A 17,944-nucleotide genomic window follows, 5' to 3' on the forward strand; every position below is an offset into this window, starting at 1 on the left:
CAATATCATTTCTATGCAGATGACATGCAAATCTACCTGTCCTCTCCTCATCTCTCCCTGTCCCTCTTGACTAGTGTCTCTGACTGCCTCTCTGCTATTTCTAACTGGATCGCTGCCCACTTCCTTAAACTAAACTTGACCAAAACTGAAATTCTGGTCTTTCCTCCCTCAAGTGTTGTTACTCCTGTGTCTGTCTCCCTCCAAGTCAACGGTGCTACCATCAGCTCCACCACGCAGGCTCACTGCCTAGGTGTTCTCTTTGACTCCGACCTCTCCTTCAAGCCTCATGTTCAAGCTATCGCCAAATCCTGTCATTTCCATCTCAAAAACATTGTGCGCATCCGCCCCTACTTAACGCCAGATGCGACTAAGGTGTTGGTCCATTCCACTGTCCTTTCTTGCCTTGACTACTGTAGCCCGTTTCTCAGTGGTCTTACGTGCTCCCAACTTGCGCCATTACAGTCCATGATGAATGCGGCAGCGAGGCTCATCTTCCTGTCCGCCCGCACCTCCCATGCCTCACCCTTCTGTCAGTCCCTACATTGGCTTCCTATAAAATATACAGCTCAATTTAAAATTCTGGTTCTTGCTTTCAAATCTCTACATAATGCTGCTCCCACCTATGATGTATGTCCCTGCTGAAGACTTACGTCTATCCTCTGTCCGTACTCCCACCTATGATGCTCGCCATTAAGATTTCTCAAGGGCTGCACCGTTCCTGTGGAACTCTCTTCCCTCCTCCGTTAGATGCTCACCCAGTCTCCACTCCTTACAAAAAACGTTAAAAAACCCCTTCTTCATGAAAGCATATCAATTAAACTGTTAATAGCTACTGACTGATTCCTCTTCTGCAACTGTCACTAGTCTAATACTATCCTTACCTTTTTGTGTCATTTTACCCCACTCCCTCTAGCATGTAAGCTCATTGAGCAGGGCCCTCAACCCCTCTGCTCCTGTGTATCCAACTTGTCTGGTTACAACTACATGTCTGTTCGTCCACCCATTGTACAGCGCAGCAGAATTTGATGGAGCTTTATAAATATCATAATAATAATATAATAATTACTGAACTGGTTACTCAAGGTAAGTTGCTTTTTTAAAGATTCACAATATTTAATTGTACCTTGAATTATTTGTTTAGCAGAGGTCAACATGAGGCTCATCGCCGTGTCCGCCGTAGCATCATCTCCCACATGAGATGTGTTGGCCACTTTGATGCCATAACTTGATATAAGCTGTAGATTCAAATGATCAACCCCTGCTCCAGAACTCCCAATCACTTTCAGGTTTGGAAGGGAATCCAGAAGTTCTCTGTCAACAACAGGCAGATGCCACCACAGTAGCATTGTCTGAATCTTTGGAGAATATTTATCCTTATTCCTCAGAAATTCATCAAGATATACTATTTGAAACTGTTTCCTCACAATTTCTTGATATTTTTCTGGAAATCCATGCAGTCCTCCAGTGTGTGACATTAAGGCAAAAGGCAAATCTTCCATTTCTGGCACAAAAGGAAAAAGAATAATAATCAATTGTCAAAGCAACTAACATTCTGAATAGCTTCCAAATATGTAAAGTCATTTTCTGCAGTTACTTTTGGTGCATTGTAAATACAAAGTATATTCTGATATTTAGACTATTATCAAATATATTGATCAAATTGTATATTCAGGATAACTCATATGCTTCCTTCATAGGAGGTTTCTGATTTATGCATAGATAAAGAGACCAACCGAGACAATACATACAGGAGAGGAATGAAAACTTACTTCCTTACTTTTTTTTTTTTCCAATTCTTTATTTTTGACTGGCAGGGTAGTACATAAATCATATTTTACAAAAGGTTCAACATATCAAGAACAAAAAACATGTACATTATTACACATCTCAAGAATCAGCATCGTATCAAACAAAGAGTTCAGCTAAATAAAGTGATCCTCGATATATCAAAAATGATCTGAACCCCTAATGCTATTCAAAATTAACCTCGTCAGGTTTTTAATATATTATATGCAAAAAAAAGACATTGTTTCGTTAATGTAGACATATAAAGCTCCCTACACCGCCCTCAACAGACCTCACATCCGTATTAGGATAAGCATTGCTGGGCCAGTGTCATGCTCACTCACCTTTTAGACAGCATTCCTACTCCCAGACTCCACTCCAGCACTTCCAACGCCGGCCGCTGTGACTCCGCCCCCTTTTATGATGTGGCACGCGCGTGACGACGTCATGATGCTAATGACGTCCTGACGCAGATGAGGCCAAGGATTTGAACATTTTGGGGGTGTGGCTTACAATTTAAAGAGCCAACCTATAAAAGGCTGGTTCACACATAGGACTTTGCTTGTTGTGGTTCTTGTTTGGTTCCCAACAGTGCTTCTTTCCTGATTGTTCTCTTTGGTATTTTCACCTCGGCTATCTGACTACTCTCCATTCTCCTGTTCTTGACTCTGCTCTTGTACCTCGACTACTCGCTTATCTGGTTCCCTGACTCGGCTAGTATACTCTTTTTCATGATTTCTGTATTCCTTGAACCCGGCTTGGTCTTGACCATTCTCTTTCTGTCAAACGTAAAGCCCGACCACTCTAAGGTCCAGTATAAATTTTTCCCTGCATGTTGGGTCTCCTAGGAGTCCTGACAGCCAGACCAAGATCCCAATGTTTATACGTAAGGAATCTCTCAAAAATCCGTATCCTCATATACTTTTAAAAACATCTAGGGTTAGAAGGCATCGTAAGGGATTCTACTGAGGGTATACGATAAACAAGACCAGAAAAAAGAGTAGATAGAGAAGAATAAAGAGAATGTGGTCGCAACTAGAGTTAATCCTTCTGATATGTCTTGCCCCTTTAAAAAGGGGAAGGCAGAGAGGGGGGAGGAGGGGGGGGATAGAGGGAAGGGGTTCCCACTGCACAGCTCTGTAAATTCTTAATAAGTAATATTACAGTCAGTCAACGTACTCACTTTCAGTCCAGGATTCCCAAATCTTTTCAAAGTTAAAGCAGCACTGTCATGCCAAACTTAAATTTATTTTATCATTTCCTCTTCTCTCCCTCTGTCAGGATCTGTTCTTAATTTCTTCCAGTTTGCTCTAGTGTTCTTTAAAACATAAGACAAAGTAGGGACTACTTGTCTTATGGAGGTTTCCTACGCTTGACCAGCTTTGACCATCGGAGGAGCAAAGTGTGCTTCGTTTCCGGTGATCAACGTAATTTCCCCACAATTCTCACCTTTGATCCGTGATCTTGCGATGCTTCCTGTCAGTATTCCCGAACGTCATGTCACTTAGACAGAACGCTGGCAAAACTACCAAATTGCGTCCTAACAGAATGAGAACAGTTTTTTCATGTTAGGAGCAATTTGGGACTTTGTTCGTATCAGAATTTAATTCTAATTAATGAAACTCCGATTCTATTTATGCTGTGGCTGTATCTTGCAGCCGCTTAGTAGATAACGCTTTAATTCCCACGGTATCAGGGAGCTATCTACCAAAAGATCTAAATTGGTCTTTAAGCCAAAGATTACTTAGTATTAGTAAAGTCTGCCCCTACTCGCTATACCGCGAGTAGGGGCATGTCTAGTAAACAGTGAGCAGCCTGTGGCTTTTTGATGTCTGCACCGTGCCCTCCATCGGTGAAGATGGATTATTTTTTAGCGTAATTTTTTTTTTTGTGCTTGGGTTTTTAATTTTATTTTCAAAGTGAGAAGGGTATTATGGACTTTTATTTGGCCTTTTTTTGGGCTGAAAAAAGAAGACATCAAATAGTAAGTTTTATTCAGTTTTTACAGGTATTTAGTTCTCTTGTTCCCCCTCACTATTTTTAGGGTGAGGGGGGTAGGTAGGGGTTTATTCATTTTCTGGGTGTGGGGTAACTTGGGGCTTGGGGACCCCTAGTCACCTTGGGGGGTTAACATTTTCATTTAGGGCCCAAACCTGCCGCTCATTGGTGGGGGCAGGGGGAGACAATAGGTCCCCCCATTTTTATTTAGGGTCCCCACCCGCCATTCATGGGTTGGGGCCGGGGGGGAGGACAATAGGTCCCCCCCATTTTCATTTAGGGCCCCCAACCGTTGCTCATGGGTGGGGGCCCTGGGGGGACAATAGGTCCACCCCATTTTTATTTAGGGCCCCCACCCACAGGTTGGGGCCAGGGGGAGGACAATAGGTCCCCCCTTATTGTTATTTAGGGCCCCCACCCGCCGCTCAGGGGTGACGACAATATGTCCCCCCATTTTCATTTAGGGCCCCCAACTGCCGCTCATGGGTGGGGGCTGGGGGGAAACACGATAGGTGTGTCCCCCCTTATTGGCATTTAGGGCCCCCACCCGCCGCTTGGGGGGGGGGCAATATTTCCCCCCATTCAGTTTAATAGCCCACATTCGCGCGGCATGGGTGGGGGGACACTAGGGTTTAGTTTTTTGTTTTCTTTACAGTGGTATAGTGAGATGGGGCAGAATTTACTAATACTAAGTAATTTTTACTTAGTATTAGTACATTTGGCTGAAATTTTAGGTCTTTCAGCCTTTTGGTAGATCGCTCCCTAATACCATGGGAATTAGGGAGTTATCTACTAAGCGGCTGCAAGATGCAGCTGCGGCACATATAGGATCGGAGTTTCATTCATTAGAATGAAATTCAGATCCGAACAAAGTCCCGAATTGAGATTTCTCTTGTTTTCAAGTATGTCCTGGGTCAACAAAACATTGCATTGATACATTATGGTAAAATAAAATACAAAAACAATATTAATACACAGTATATACAAAATTTAACATAGAACATGTAGGAAATATATAATCAACCTTGACACGTGCATGTACATGTCTGTTTAAAGGTACGTAGAGAGAGATCTCTTAAAGGACGTTAGGTTTGGGGAAGATTTTAAAGTGTGCTGGAGGTCATTCCACAATTGTGGTGCTCTGTAGGAAAATGAGGATTGGGCTGCTTTCTTTTTGTATTGAGGTAGGCTAAATAAAGTGCTGGTACTGGATCGGAGCTTATAGGAGGTGGGAACAGTTGAGGAAAGCATTTTTCTCAGGTAGGGTGGGAGTTTCCCAGAAAAGCTCTTAAACACAAGGCTGGTAAGATGATTCCAGCAACAGCCAGTTTAGTTTTTTTAGCACGTCACAATGGTGGGTCCTGTAATTACATTGTAACACAAATCGGCAGAACGAGTTATACAATGTGTTGAGTTTATTAATGTGGGATTGCGATGCAGATGCATATACTACATCCCCATAATCAATGATTGGCATCAGCATTTGCTGTACAATCTTTTCCTTTACTGTAGGGCTTAGGCAGGATTTGTTTCTGTACAGGGCACCTAGTTTTGGATAAAGTTTAGATGCAAGTTTTTCTATGTGGAGGCCAAAAGATAGATTGGGGTCTAACAACATACCCAAGTATTTGAAAGAGTGGATTGCGGTCAGTGTGCTACTTGAATTTGGTTTAATGGATAGGTGGGAATTGTGTAATTCAGGTACTGTTCCAAAGATCATTGTGACAGTTTTGTCAGTGTTTAGGAAGAGTTTGTTTTTTGCGATCCACTTTTCTACCTCTGTAAACTGGTCTTGGAGCACAGCCTCAAGCTGCGGTAGATCGGATTTGCTCGCATAGATTACTGTGTCGTCTGCGTACATGTGTACATTTGAGGATTTGCAGACATTAGGCGGATCATTTATAAATAATGTTAATAGTAGCGGGCCAAGAATGGAACCTTGGGGAACACCACACGTGACTGGGAGAGGGAGGGAGTCGCTGTCAGAAATGGACACATATTGCGAGCGATCCGATACATACGATTGAAACCAGGTTAGTGAACAATCACCAATACCTGAGATTTTGAGTTTGTGCACTAGAATATCGTGGTCTACTGTGTCAAAGGCCTTTGCAAAATCAAGGAAAATAGCTCCAGTAAGGTCTCCTTGTTCCACGCCAGTGTGGATGTCTGTCACGACTAGTAATGTGGTCCAGCACGCAGAAACTATGTAAACCTATACATAAGTAAGAAAAGGAAAATAATAGGAAAGAGCGTAAACCGGTCCTTAGAATGGCCGGACTAATACGCTAGAGACAGAGAATGGTCAAAGGGAAAGCCGAGGTCAAGGAAGCCAGAAAATACTCAATACCGATAAACAAGCCAAGTCAGGGAAACCAGAGATCAGAATAACCAGGGAAACGCCAAGGATCAGGATACCAGGAAATCAGAAACACGAGAATAGCACTTTCAGGAAACCAGGAAACTGAAACCACGACATGGCAAAGTAATGGGGAAAGCTAGGGGTTTAAATACCCCTCTCTAGGCTATGATTGGTCAGAGGGCGACCTCTGACCCCAAAACGTGCGTGTGCGTTGACGTCGTGACGTCACGCACACGTTGGTATAATTCTCGGGGGCGGGGCTGGTAATAGACGCGACCACGCGGTCGGCGCCATCTTGGATCCGGGCGCGATGCCCGGAAGAACTATGTGCGCGGTTCCCGGCTCGCCGACGAGCAGGTAAGCTCGTGTAGTCGGAGCGGTCGTGCCGGTCGGGCACGACCGTGAGGCTCGGCGGGCCGGCGACCGCAACAGTACCCCCCACTCGAAGACCGCGCACCGGGCGGGAAGGACCCGGCTTAAGAGGAAAGCGGTTGTGAAACGACCGGATAAGACGGGGCGCATGGACCCGGTCAGCAGGAACCCAACAACGTTCCTCGGGACCATAACCCTTCCAGTCAACGAGATAGGACAAGACACCTCTGGATAATTTGGAGTCCATGATAGAATGGACTTCGTATTCTTCTTGATCACCCACTACCAAGGGCGGAGGAGGAGTGGATACCCTGGTGTAGCGATTGCAAGTAAGGGGCTTGAGCAGAGACACATGGAAAGTATTCGCTATTCTCATATGAGCCGGTAGTGCCAAAGAATAGGTCACTGGATTAATACGTTGGGTAACTCGAAAGGGACCAATGTACCGAGGGGCAAATTTCATGGATGGGACCTTAAGCTTGATATGTCTCGTGGAGAGCCACACCCTGTCACCTGGAAGATAGACAGGATTAGCGCCCCGTTTCTTGTCAGCTTGGACCTTTGCTCGGAATGAGGCTTTTTGCAGAGCTGAATGGACGGAATCCCAGGTATCATGAATCGATTCTAAACGGGTGTCCAAAGCGGGGATTTCTGTGTCTGAGAATGCAGAAGGTAAAACAGCGGGGTGATAACCCTGATTAACAAAGAATGGACTGTGATTAGAAGATTCATGAGTGGCGTTGTTTCTGGCGAACTCAGCCATGGGTAAGAGCTCATACCAGTTAGATTGATTGGCATTTATAAAGCAACGTAAATAGGCTTCTAAAGACTGATTCGCCCTCTCTGCTGCTCCATTTGTTTGAGGGTGATATGCTGATGAAAAGGAGAGTTCGATGCCCAATTGTTTGCAAAAGGAACGCCAAAACCTAGAAACAAACTGGGTACCTCTGTCAGATACTATGTTTTTGGGTACACCGTGCAACCGAAAGATCTCTCTCAAGAATATTTGAACAAGATCTTGAGCAGATGGTAATTTCTTAAGTGGGACGAAATGTGCCATCTTCGTGAATCTATCAATAACCATAAGGACTGTATTAAACCCGTTTGAACTGGGTAGATCCACAATGAAATCCATGGCCAAGTGGGTCCAGGGGGCACTAGGTATGGGCAGTGGTTGTAACAGTCCAGGAGGTGACCTAGGAGGAACTTTAGAAACTGCACATATTTGACATGCCCCAACATAATCTTTGATGTCGTTTCTGAGAGCAGGCCACCAAAATCTCCTGGAGACGGCTGAGAGAGTTTTATGGACTCCAGGATGGCCCGCTGTGAGGTTGTCATGGAACAAATCTAGTATCTTCTTTTGAAACTGAGGTGACACATACAGTTTGTCCGGAGGTTTTCCCACAGGTGCCTGAGTTTGATCTGCTATTATGGCACAGAAGAGTGGAGAAGACACTTCGGAAACAGTAGTGGCAATGAGGCATTCAGGAGGTACAATAGGATATATCTCCTGTTCTGGTACTTCATCTGTCTCAAACTGCCGAGAAAGTGCATCTGCCTTGATGTTTTTAGTACCAGGCCGGTACGTAATTACGAAATTGAATCGGGAGAGGAACAATGACCACCTAGCCTGACGAGAGGACAGTCTCTTAGCGTCCCCAATATAAGCCAAATTCTTATGATCAGTAAAGATCAAAAGTGGCTCTTTGGAACCTTCTAAGAGATGCCTCCATTCCTTAAGGGCAAGTACAATGGCCAAAAGTTCCCTATTCCCTATGTCGTAATTCCTCTCTGCAGGTGTGAGTTTGCGAGAGTAAAATCCACAGGGATGTAAAGGCGTATCAGGACTTTCTCTTTGAGACAGAATGGCTCCAACTCCTGTTTCTGATGCATCCACCTCTAGGATAAATGGTTTGGATGGATCAGGATGGGTCAGGACAGGTGCTGAGGAAAATAAAAATTTTAATTGTTCAAATGCCTCTCTTGCTTCTTTGGGCCAAGATATACAATTTGTTCCTTTTTTTGTTAAATTGGTTATAGGGGAAATCACGGAGGAAAATCCCCTTATGAATTTGCGGTAGTAATTCGCAAAACCTATAAAGCGTTGAGTAGCTTTAAGGCCCTTGGGTAATGGCCACTGTAAGACTGCTTCCAGTTTACGAGGATCCATCTGGAAACCAGACGGAGATATAACGTATCCAAGGAATTGTATCTCCGTTTGGTCAAACTGGCATTTCTCCAGTTTACAGTAAAGGCCGTTTTGTAACAGGGTTTTCAGTACAATTCTCACATGTTCGTGATGTGTCTCTAGGTCTGGGGAATAGATGAGAATGTCGTCCAAATACACTAGAACGAACATGTGAAGGTACTCTCTTAGGACATCGTTAATAAAATCCTGGAATACCGCTGGAGCGTTACATAATCCAAACGGCATAACCAGGTATTCGTAATGTCCCATTCTTGTGTTAAATGCGGTCTTCCATTCGTGACCGTCCTTAATCCTGACTAGATTGTATGCACTTCGGAGATCGAGCTTGGTAAAGACTCGAGCTCCCTTCAATCTGTCAAATAGTTCTGATATAAGGGGAATAGGGTAGGCGTTTTTAATGGTAATCCTATTCAAACCCCTATAATCAATACAAGGGCGTAGGTCTCCTTCTTTTTTAGAGACAAAGAAGAATCCAGCCCCGGCTGGTGAGGAGGACCTACGGATATGACCCTTTCTGAGAGCCTCCTTAATGTATTCCTCTAAACAAAGATTTTCCTGGGGGGACAAGGCATAGATTCCTCCCTTGGGAGGCATAGTCCCTGGTAATAAGTTTATGGTACAGTCATAAGGTCTATGAGGAGGTAACCCTTCTGACTGGACCTTGTTAAATACCTCTTTCAAATCCATATACTGTTGTGGAATTTGTGTGGTCAAGGGAGGTGCAATAGGAACATTAATGGTGCCAATAGGTTGTGGGATTTGTTTAAAGCAGACATCTTTGCATCTCTCACCCCAACGCACAATCTCTCCTTCAATCCAATCCAAACGCGGATTGTGTTTAAGGAGCTGTGAAGAAATGACTATATTATTCGATATTTTGTTGCATAGTTCTTGTTTTTTTTGTGTACTTTTCATTCGGCAGATGGGACTGCCGAACCGAGACCACCCCTGGCTCACTTAACTTCAAAGCCGGCATCACTTTCACCCTCTATGTGTGCGGTCAGCGTTCGTACTGTCGAACGCCACGTGGCAGAGAAAACCGCGGCCATCTTGTTTTCGCCAAACAAAGGCAGCGGGACTTGGTCGTCGAGTGTCTGGAACTAAAATCGGACACTCGACTTCCCAAACACCGGTCTCCATCATGCGAACGCTGGAACTAGTGATACCGATTAGCTAGGAGAGCGCTATTCGGTACAAATATGCACACGAATGAGGGGAACAATCGCTGCTAGGAGCCAGGGGAATTCATTCGGTACTTTTATGCATTTCTTCCCTTTTTCTGAAGTGACCGGCAAAACCACACGAACCTCTGGAACTATTTTGGGCAGTCCGCCCCCAGTGGACCGGTCACAAAGGACTTCCATACTTTTTGCGAACCCCTGAACCGATCCGGGTGAAATTTGGATATGTTGGTCACCCGGATCGGGGCTATCAGGGGATATAGTATTTGTGGGGATACCCCAGGTATGAAGGGGTGTTCCAGAAGTTGGGGGAAATGGTGAATTTTCAGCCTGGAGATAATTAGGTTGGCACTATATCAGACCTGATTATCTCCAGGACTAGGGGAGGGAACTGCCTGTTTGTATTAGGTGTGTTTTATATTTTTACTGTCCAGGATTGGATAAATATTACTCCTCCCTGTGGGATGTCCCCTTGCATGGGGACCTGCATAAAAAGCCATGTGTGTGAATAAACGTTAGTTCTGCTTGTATCCTGAATCTGGACTCTGACTGTTATTTTGGAATTCGTATGCTGTAACAAGGGAATTATCTTATGCAGCTGTTATATTCCGTAGGGATTTCGTTCCTGGGACTACCGAACCGGACTCTCGCTACCTTAGGCTCTGACCGTCCGGGAGGAAACTACCGAACTCGGTTTGGTTAAACTGGGTTTCCTTACAACTGGTGGCAAGCGGAGGGATTCGAATCCCGAATGGACATTGCAAACCAAGCAAGGGAATGAATGGCTCAGCAGTACCAGCTACTTAAAAGAACCACACTAAAGGATTTACTGGAAGCTCGAGGCAGAGTGGCAAGTAACAAGACAAAAGCCACGTTAATTGCAGAATTAATGCAGAGCGATAATACCAGCAACACAGAAATGGATCAAGAGGAAGAAAATGCGATGCAAAAGGACATCCGATGGATGCTCAGTCTGTTGGGACCCAACCCAGCTACAGAGGCGGTTCTGCAGGTCATGGCACAAGCCAGACAATCGCAAAAAGAGCGAGAGGACCGGGACAGACCGTCACAGGGGGATTTACTACACTCCCCGGGAAGTACTGGGGAAATCCCAAAGAAGGTAAACTATGCAGCCTTTAAATCTTTCAATGACAATGAGATGGAAATTGACAGTTACTTGCAAGACTTTGAACGCCAATGTGCACTGGAGGGATTAGACTCCACGAAATGGGCTGCAGTCATTAGCTGTAAATTGTCAGGTAGAGCAGCCGAGGCGCTGCGAGCAGTACCTGAGGGGGACATACATAATTATGAAAAAATAAAAGACATTTTGTTGGCCAGATATGCTGTAACTCCGGAGGCATACCGGAAAAAGTTTAGAGATCTGAGAAAGACTGGGAGAGATTCCCATACGGAATGGGCGTTTCGGCTACAACGGGCGGCCCGCAATTGGATGAAGGGCTGCCAAGCAACCACCCTGGAGGATGCTTTGCAACTTATGTTACTGGAGCAATTTTTTAATCACGCTGCAGAGGACATAAAAGACTGGGTTAAAGATAGAAAACCAAAAACTGTGGAGGAAGCCGCCAGGTTAGCGGATGAGTATCAGGATAATAGGAGGAAGGAGCAAGGGGTGAGCAGACCACCTTTTAAGCCTAACTACCAGGCTCCAACAACCCCTACCCCTCCTAGACCCGCCATGAGTAACCCTTCACCGAACCCAGCAAACACACCACGTCCCCCTGCAGTGTGTCATTATTGCAAACAACCAGGGCATTACAAGAATCAGTGCCCTCGCTTAAACCGGGGAAGCTGGGAAAGGCAACCCCCACAACAACCCAGGGCAGCTGCTCATTGTGTGCAACAGGAAGGCACAACCGGTGTTCCTAACCAAGAAGAACAGTGGAGTGTATTGCACGAGGTCAACCCAGTTCAAGCTGGGGGTGACAACCGGGACCACCACCGCCAATGGATTACCGTAGATGGCGTGGGGGCCCGGGCTCTGAGAGACTCTGGGGCTACTTTGACTGTGGTGCAACCTCACACGATCAGAGCGCAAGCTCGCACCGGACGCACAGTCGCTGTGAGGGTGGCTGGGGGCGCTATTCACAAACTGCCCACCGCTAATATCCTTGTTGATTGGGGTTCCGGGTCGAAACAGCTAGAGGTGGGGATTATGCAAGAACTACCCGCCGAGGTTTTGTTGGGGAATGATGTAGGATGCTTGACCTCCCAACTGGCCCGAGACCCCCCTGCTGAGGCATACCCAGTGACCACCCGAGCTCAAGCCAGACTGGAAGCTCCGCTGCACTCTGAGGAAAACCAGGTAAGAGTCGAAATACCCCCCTTACCCGATCCTACCTTCCCTTTCTGGGATACCCCCCAGGGGTTTGAACAAGAGCAGCGTACCGACCCCACATTAGAGGGTTATAGGAAGGCAGCGGCCGTTACCCCAGGGAACAACCCGCACGAAAAGTTTGAGTGGTATAAGGGGTTACTATATAGAGTGACCGAGGGGGTGGGACAGGGGGCCACCCAGGTCATCAAAAGACAATTAATTGTACCCCGTAAATTCCGGGCTGAGTTGTTAAAACTCAGTCATGACATTCCACTAGCAGGACATTTAGGGGTTAAAAAGACAAGAGACAGGTTAACCCAAACCTTCTTCTGGCCCAGGGTCACCCAGGACCTCAAGTATTATTGCAGGACGTGCGACGTCTGCCAAAGGGTGGGAAAAAGGGGAGATCTTCGGAAGGCCAAACTTCACCCATTGCCCATTATAGAACAGCCCTTTCACCGAGTAGCGGTAGATTTAATAGGACCCCTCAGCCGACCCAGCCAGTCGGGCAAAAAGTTCATACTAACCGTGGTCGACTACGCCACTAGGTACCCGGAGGCAGTCGCCCTCACCAATATAGAGGCCGAGACCGTGGCCGAAGCCCTTATTCAGATTTTCACCCGAGTAGGTTTCCCACAAGAGATCCTATCCGATCGGGGAACTCAGTTCACGGCTACCCTGACACAACAATTGTGGCAGAGCTGTGGAGTGAAACCCCTGTTCAGCGCCCCGTACCATCCCCAGACTAACGGGCTCTGTGAACGTTTCAATGGCACTCTAAAACAGATGCTAAAAACCTTTACGGAGTCCCACAAGAACTGGGAAAAATTCCTCCCCCACCTTCTGTTTGCCTACCGTGAGGTGCCCCAGGCCTCCACTGGGTTTTCCCCCTTCGAACTCCTGTATGGGAGAAAAGTTCGGGGCCCACTGGAGCTCGTACGGGAGCACTGGGAGGGCAATACAGACGAGGGGGGAGTCCCTATCGTCCAGTATGTTCTGGAGTTCCGGGACCGTCTGCGGGCGCTCACCGCATCGGTTCGGGAGAACCTGCAGACGGCCCAGGAGGACCAGAGGAAATGGTACGATAGGGGAGCCCAAGATAGAGTACTAGAATTGGGGCAGAAGGTGTTAGCTTTGAGGCCAGTTAAAAAGGATAAGCTACAAGCCGCATGGCAGGGACCATTTAAGGTAGTAGAACGGGTTAGCGAGACCACCTACATCGTGAGCAAATGCTCAGATGAAAGGCTGACCAAAGCCTTCCATGTGAATATGCTCAAACCATACTTTGAGAGAACAGAGGATGTGGGCGCCGTGTGTGCGCCCGCCACAGAAGATAGTGAGGGACTACCCCTTCCCGATTTACTAGACACCGCTCCCTGTACCATTGACCAAGTAAGCTTGGGTCAAAATTTAAACCCCCTGGAGAAAGGTGAGGCCACGCAACTGCTGCAAAGATATCAAGAGATGTTTTCAGCCACCCCAGGCTATACCTCCGCTGCGGTACACCGCGTGGAAACCCAGGGAGAGACGCCACTGCGGCAACAACCCTATCGGATCCCGGAAGCAGTGCGTGAGAGTATGCTCACCGAGTTAAGGGATATGTTACAGTTAGGGGTAATAGAACCCTCGCAAAGTCCTTGGGCCTCCCCGGTAGTCCTAGTACCGAAGCGCGACGGTACCACGCGCTTCTGTGTAGACTATCGGAGGCTTAACGATCGTACCATAACAGACGCCTACCCCATGCCCAGAATAGATGAGCTCTTAGACCGTATGGCGGGGGGGAACTACTTGACTACCCTGGACCTGTGCAAAGGTTATTGGCAGATCCCCTTGGAGCCTGCGGCCATCCCCAAGTCGGCATTCGTCACCCCTTTCGGGCTATACCAATTCAAGGTTATGCCCTTTGGGATGAAGAATGCCCCGGCTACCTTTCAGAGGATGGCCGATAGGCTCCTGGAGGGATTTCAGGACTTCGCATGCGCGTATCTAGACGATATTGCCGTCTACAGCCGCACATGGGGAGACCATCTGGGCCATGTGTCCAGGGTACTCCAACGAATCCACCTCGCCGGGCTCACGTTAAAACCCGACAAATGTCACGTAGGTCTGGCCGAGGTACAGTATCTCGGCCACAGGGTGGGCTCCGGTAGACAGCGTCCAGAGCCAGCGAAGGTAGAGGCCATAGCGAACTGGCCCCAACCTAGGACCAAAACCCAGGTACTAGCTTTCTTAGGGACGGCCGGTTATTATAGAAAGTTTGTCCCAGAGTACAGCGCCCTGGCCAAACCCCTCACCGACCTTACCAAAAAGGCCCTCCCCAAACAGGTTTCCTGGACCCCAGAGTGCACGGACGCTTTCCAGAAGCTTAAAGCGGCATTGAGTGAGGCTCCTGTGTTGGCAGCACCTGACTACACTAAACAATTTCTTGTACACACAGATGCCTCCATGTTCGGACTGGGAGCCGTGCTAAGCCAAGTGGGCACAGACGGCATGGACCACCCGGTGGCATACCTCAGCCGTAAACTGTTACCCCGAGAGGTCAGCTATGCCACCGTAGAAAAAGAATGCTTGGCCCTCGTGTGGGCACTCAAGAAGCTCCAGCCCTATTTGTATGGGCGGGCATTTACCCTTATGACGGACCACAACCCCCTGGTATGGCTTAACCGGGTAGCTGGAGACAATCCCAGGCTATTACGGTGGAGCCTAGCCCTTCAACCTTATAATTTTACTATGCAGTACCGGCCTGGAAAACAAAATGGTAATGCGGATGGCCTGTCACGCCAGACCGAACTGGACTCCTAAACCGCTGCTTTTCTCGGACATCCCCAAGCCAACCCGACAGGGTCTAGGCGGGTATGCCGACCTATGGACTTATAGGGGAGCAGTGTGAAGAAATGACTATATTATTCGATATTTTGTTGCATAGTTCTTGTTTTTTTTGTGTACTTTTCATTCGGCAGATGGGACTGCCGAACCGAGACCACCCCTGGCTCACTTAACTTCAAAGCCGGCATCACTTTCACCCTCTATGTGTGCGGTCAGCGTTCGTACTGTCGAACGCCACGTGGCAGAGAAAACCGCGGCCATCTTGTTTTCGCCAAACAAAGGCAGCGGGACTTGGTCGTCGAGTGTCTGGAACTAAAATCGGACACTCGACTTCCCAAACACCGGTCTCCATCATGCGAACGCTGGAACTAGTGATACCGATTAGCTAGGAGAGCGCTATTCGGTACAAATATGCACACGAATGAGGGGAACAATCGCTGCTAGGAGCCAGGGGAATTCATTCGGTACTTTTATGCATTTCTTCCCTTTTTCTGAAGTGACCGGCAAAACCACACGAACCTCTGGAACTATTTTGGGCAGTCCGCCCCCAGTGGACCGGTCACAAAGGACTTCCATACTTTTTGCGAACCCCTGAACCGATCCGGGTGAAATTTGGATATGTTGGTCACCCGGATCGGGGCTATCAGGGGATATAGTATTTGTGGGGATACCCCAGGTATGAAGGGGTGTTCCAGAAGTTGGGGGAAATGGTGAATTTTCAGCCTGGAGATAATTAGGTTGGCACTATATCAGACCTGATTATCTCCAGGACTAGGGGAGGGAACTGCCTGTTTGTATTAGGTGTGTTTTATATTTTTACTGTCCAGGATTGGATAAATATTACTCCTCCCTGTGGGATGTCCCCTTGCATGGGGACCTGCATAAAAAGCCATGTGTGTGAATAAACGTTAGTTCTGCTTGTATCCTGAATCTGGACTCTGACTGTTATTTTGGAATTCGTATGCTGTAACAAGGGAATTATCTTATGCAGCTGTTATATTCCGTAGGGATTTCGTTCCTGGGACTACCGAACCGGACTCTCGCTACCTTAGGCTCTGACCGTCCGGGAGGAAACTACCGAACTCGGTTTGGTTAAACTGGGTTTCCTTACAGGAGCCAAGGGAAACCGAGTATTATCGGAACTGTAGGTGAAGAGATAATTTGAAAGGTCATTTCTTCAGAATGGAGAACACCCACTGAAACAGTGATTGGCATAGTTTCGTGTGTGATGAAAGGCTGGGTAAGAGGCCTCCCATCAATGGCCTCGACTGCTATAGGTTTCTCTTTATGTCTTAAGGGCAGGAGATGTTTTGCAGAGAATTCCTTGTCTAGGAAGTTCTCCGCTGCCCCAGAGTCAATCATAGCCTCACATTGAATAGTAGTGTTCTCGAAAGATAAGGTTACTTTGATAAGGAAACGGTTCTTAGTCAATTTAGGGGACATATACATCACACCTAAGGTCGGTCCCCGTATGTGCCTTAGGTGTGCAAGTTTTCCGGCCGAACCGGGCATGATGACCTTAGATGCCCTTTCTTGCCACAATACATACATAACCCCTCGTTACGTCTGTGTTGTCTCTCTGCCTCAGTGAGTTTAGCACTACCCAATTGCATGGGTTCTGGTTCTGGAAGGGGCGTCTGGCTACTCACCACTGGGTTAGAGAAACGAGGAGCTATGGACAAATTAGAGCGTCTGTTACGTTGTTTGTTTTTCTCTCTCTCTCTGAGCCGGTTGTCAATGTCTATCATGTAGGCAATAAACTCATTTAGACTAACCGGAAGGTCTCTAGCTGCAGTCTCATCTTGTATATTCTCAGCTAAACCTTCGGAGAAAGCAGCCACCAGACCGCTATTGGTCCAATCAACCTCAGACGCTAATGTCCTGAACTCTATAGCATAATCGGCAACAGAACGACTGCCTTGCTTGATTCGCATAAGGGCTTTGGCAGCGTTCTTCTCCCTGCCTTTAGGTTCAAATGTAGCTTTAAAAGCCGTAAGAAAAGTACTGTAATCACGAGCTACTGCGTCACCACTTTCCCATAAGGGGTTAGCCCAGGTCAAAGCTTTTCCAGTTAATTGGTTCATCAGATAGCCTATTTTAGATCTATCTGTTGGGAATGAACCTGGAGAGGCCTCAAAGTGGTATTCAATTTGGTTTAAAAAACCTCTGAATTCCTTAGAATCACCTCCATAGCGTGGGGGCGGTGACAAGGTTATGGACGGTGGTTTATGTGGTACGGGAACCACTACAGGTGGCGGAACCACAGGTGGTACCGGAGGGACCTCTAAATAGGCAGTCCTCTGGAGCAAGGTCTGAAATGCCTGGGCAAATTGGTCTAACCTGTGGTCCATATCCTCCACCCTACTCTCACATGCGATCATATGCTTGCATAGTTCTGCAGGATCCATGGCCATGTCGTAATGTCACGACTAGTAATGTGGTCCAGCACGCAGAAACTATGTAAACCTATACATAAGTAAGAAAAGGAAAATAATAGGAACGAGCGTAAACCGGTCCTTAGAATGGCCGGACTAATACGCTAGAGACAGAGAATGGTCAAAGGGAAAGCCGAGGTCAAGGAAGCCAGAAAATACTCAATACCGATAAACAAGCCAAGTCAGGGAAACCAGAGATCAGAATAACCAGGGAAACGCCAAGGATCAGGATACCAGGAAATCAGAAACACGAGAATAGCACTTTCAGGAAACCAGGAAACTGAAACCACGACATGGCAAAGTAATGGGGAAAGCTAGGGGTTTAAATACCCCTCTCTAGGCTATGATTGGTCAGAGGGCGACCTCTGACCCCAAAACGTGCGTGTGCGTTGACGTCGTGACGTCACGCACACGTTGGTATAATTCTCGGGGGCG

At 47.1% G+C, this 17,944-nt stretch overlaps 1 protein-coding gene across 1 annotated transcript in view; it reads right to left on the reverse strand.

Annotated features, from left to right (window-relative positions):
- LOC134607902 (probable 2-ketogluconate reductase) overlaps nt 1-17,944 on the reverse strand; it is a 69,751-nt gene that overhangs the window by 33,277 nt on the left and 18,530 nt on the right. The window contains exon 2 of the mRNA XM_063450487.1: nt 1,124-1,501. Coding sequence (XP_063306557.1) covers nt 1,124-1,499 — 376 coding nt within the window. The 5' untranslated portion in view covers nt 1,500-1,501. The remainder of the gene's footprint in view (nt 1-1,123; nt 1,502-17,944) is intronic.

Source organism: Pelobates fuscus, chromosome 4, assembly GCF_036172605.1.
Source record: "Pelobates fuscus isolate aPelFus1 chromosome 4, aPelFus1.pri, whole genome shotgun sequence".
NCBI classification, from domain to species: domain Eukaryota; kingdom Metazoa; phylum Chordata; class Amphibia; order Anura; family Pelobatidae; genus Pelobates; species Pelobates fuscus.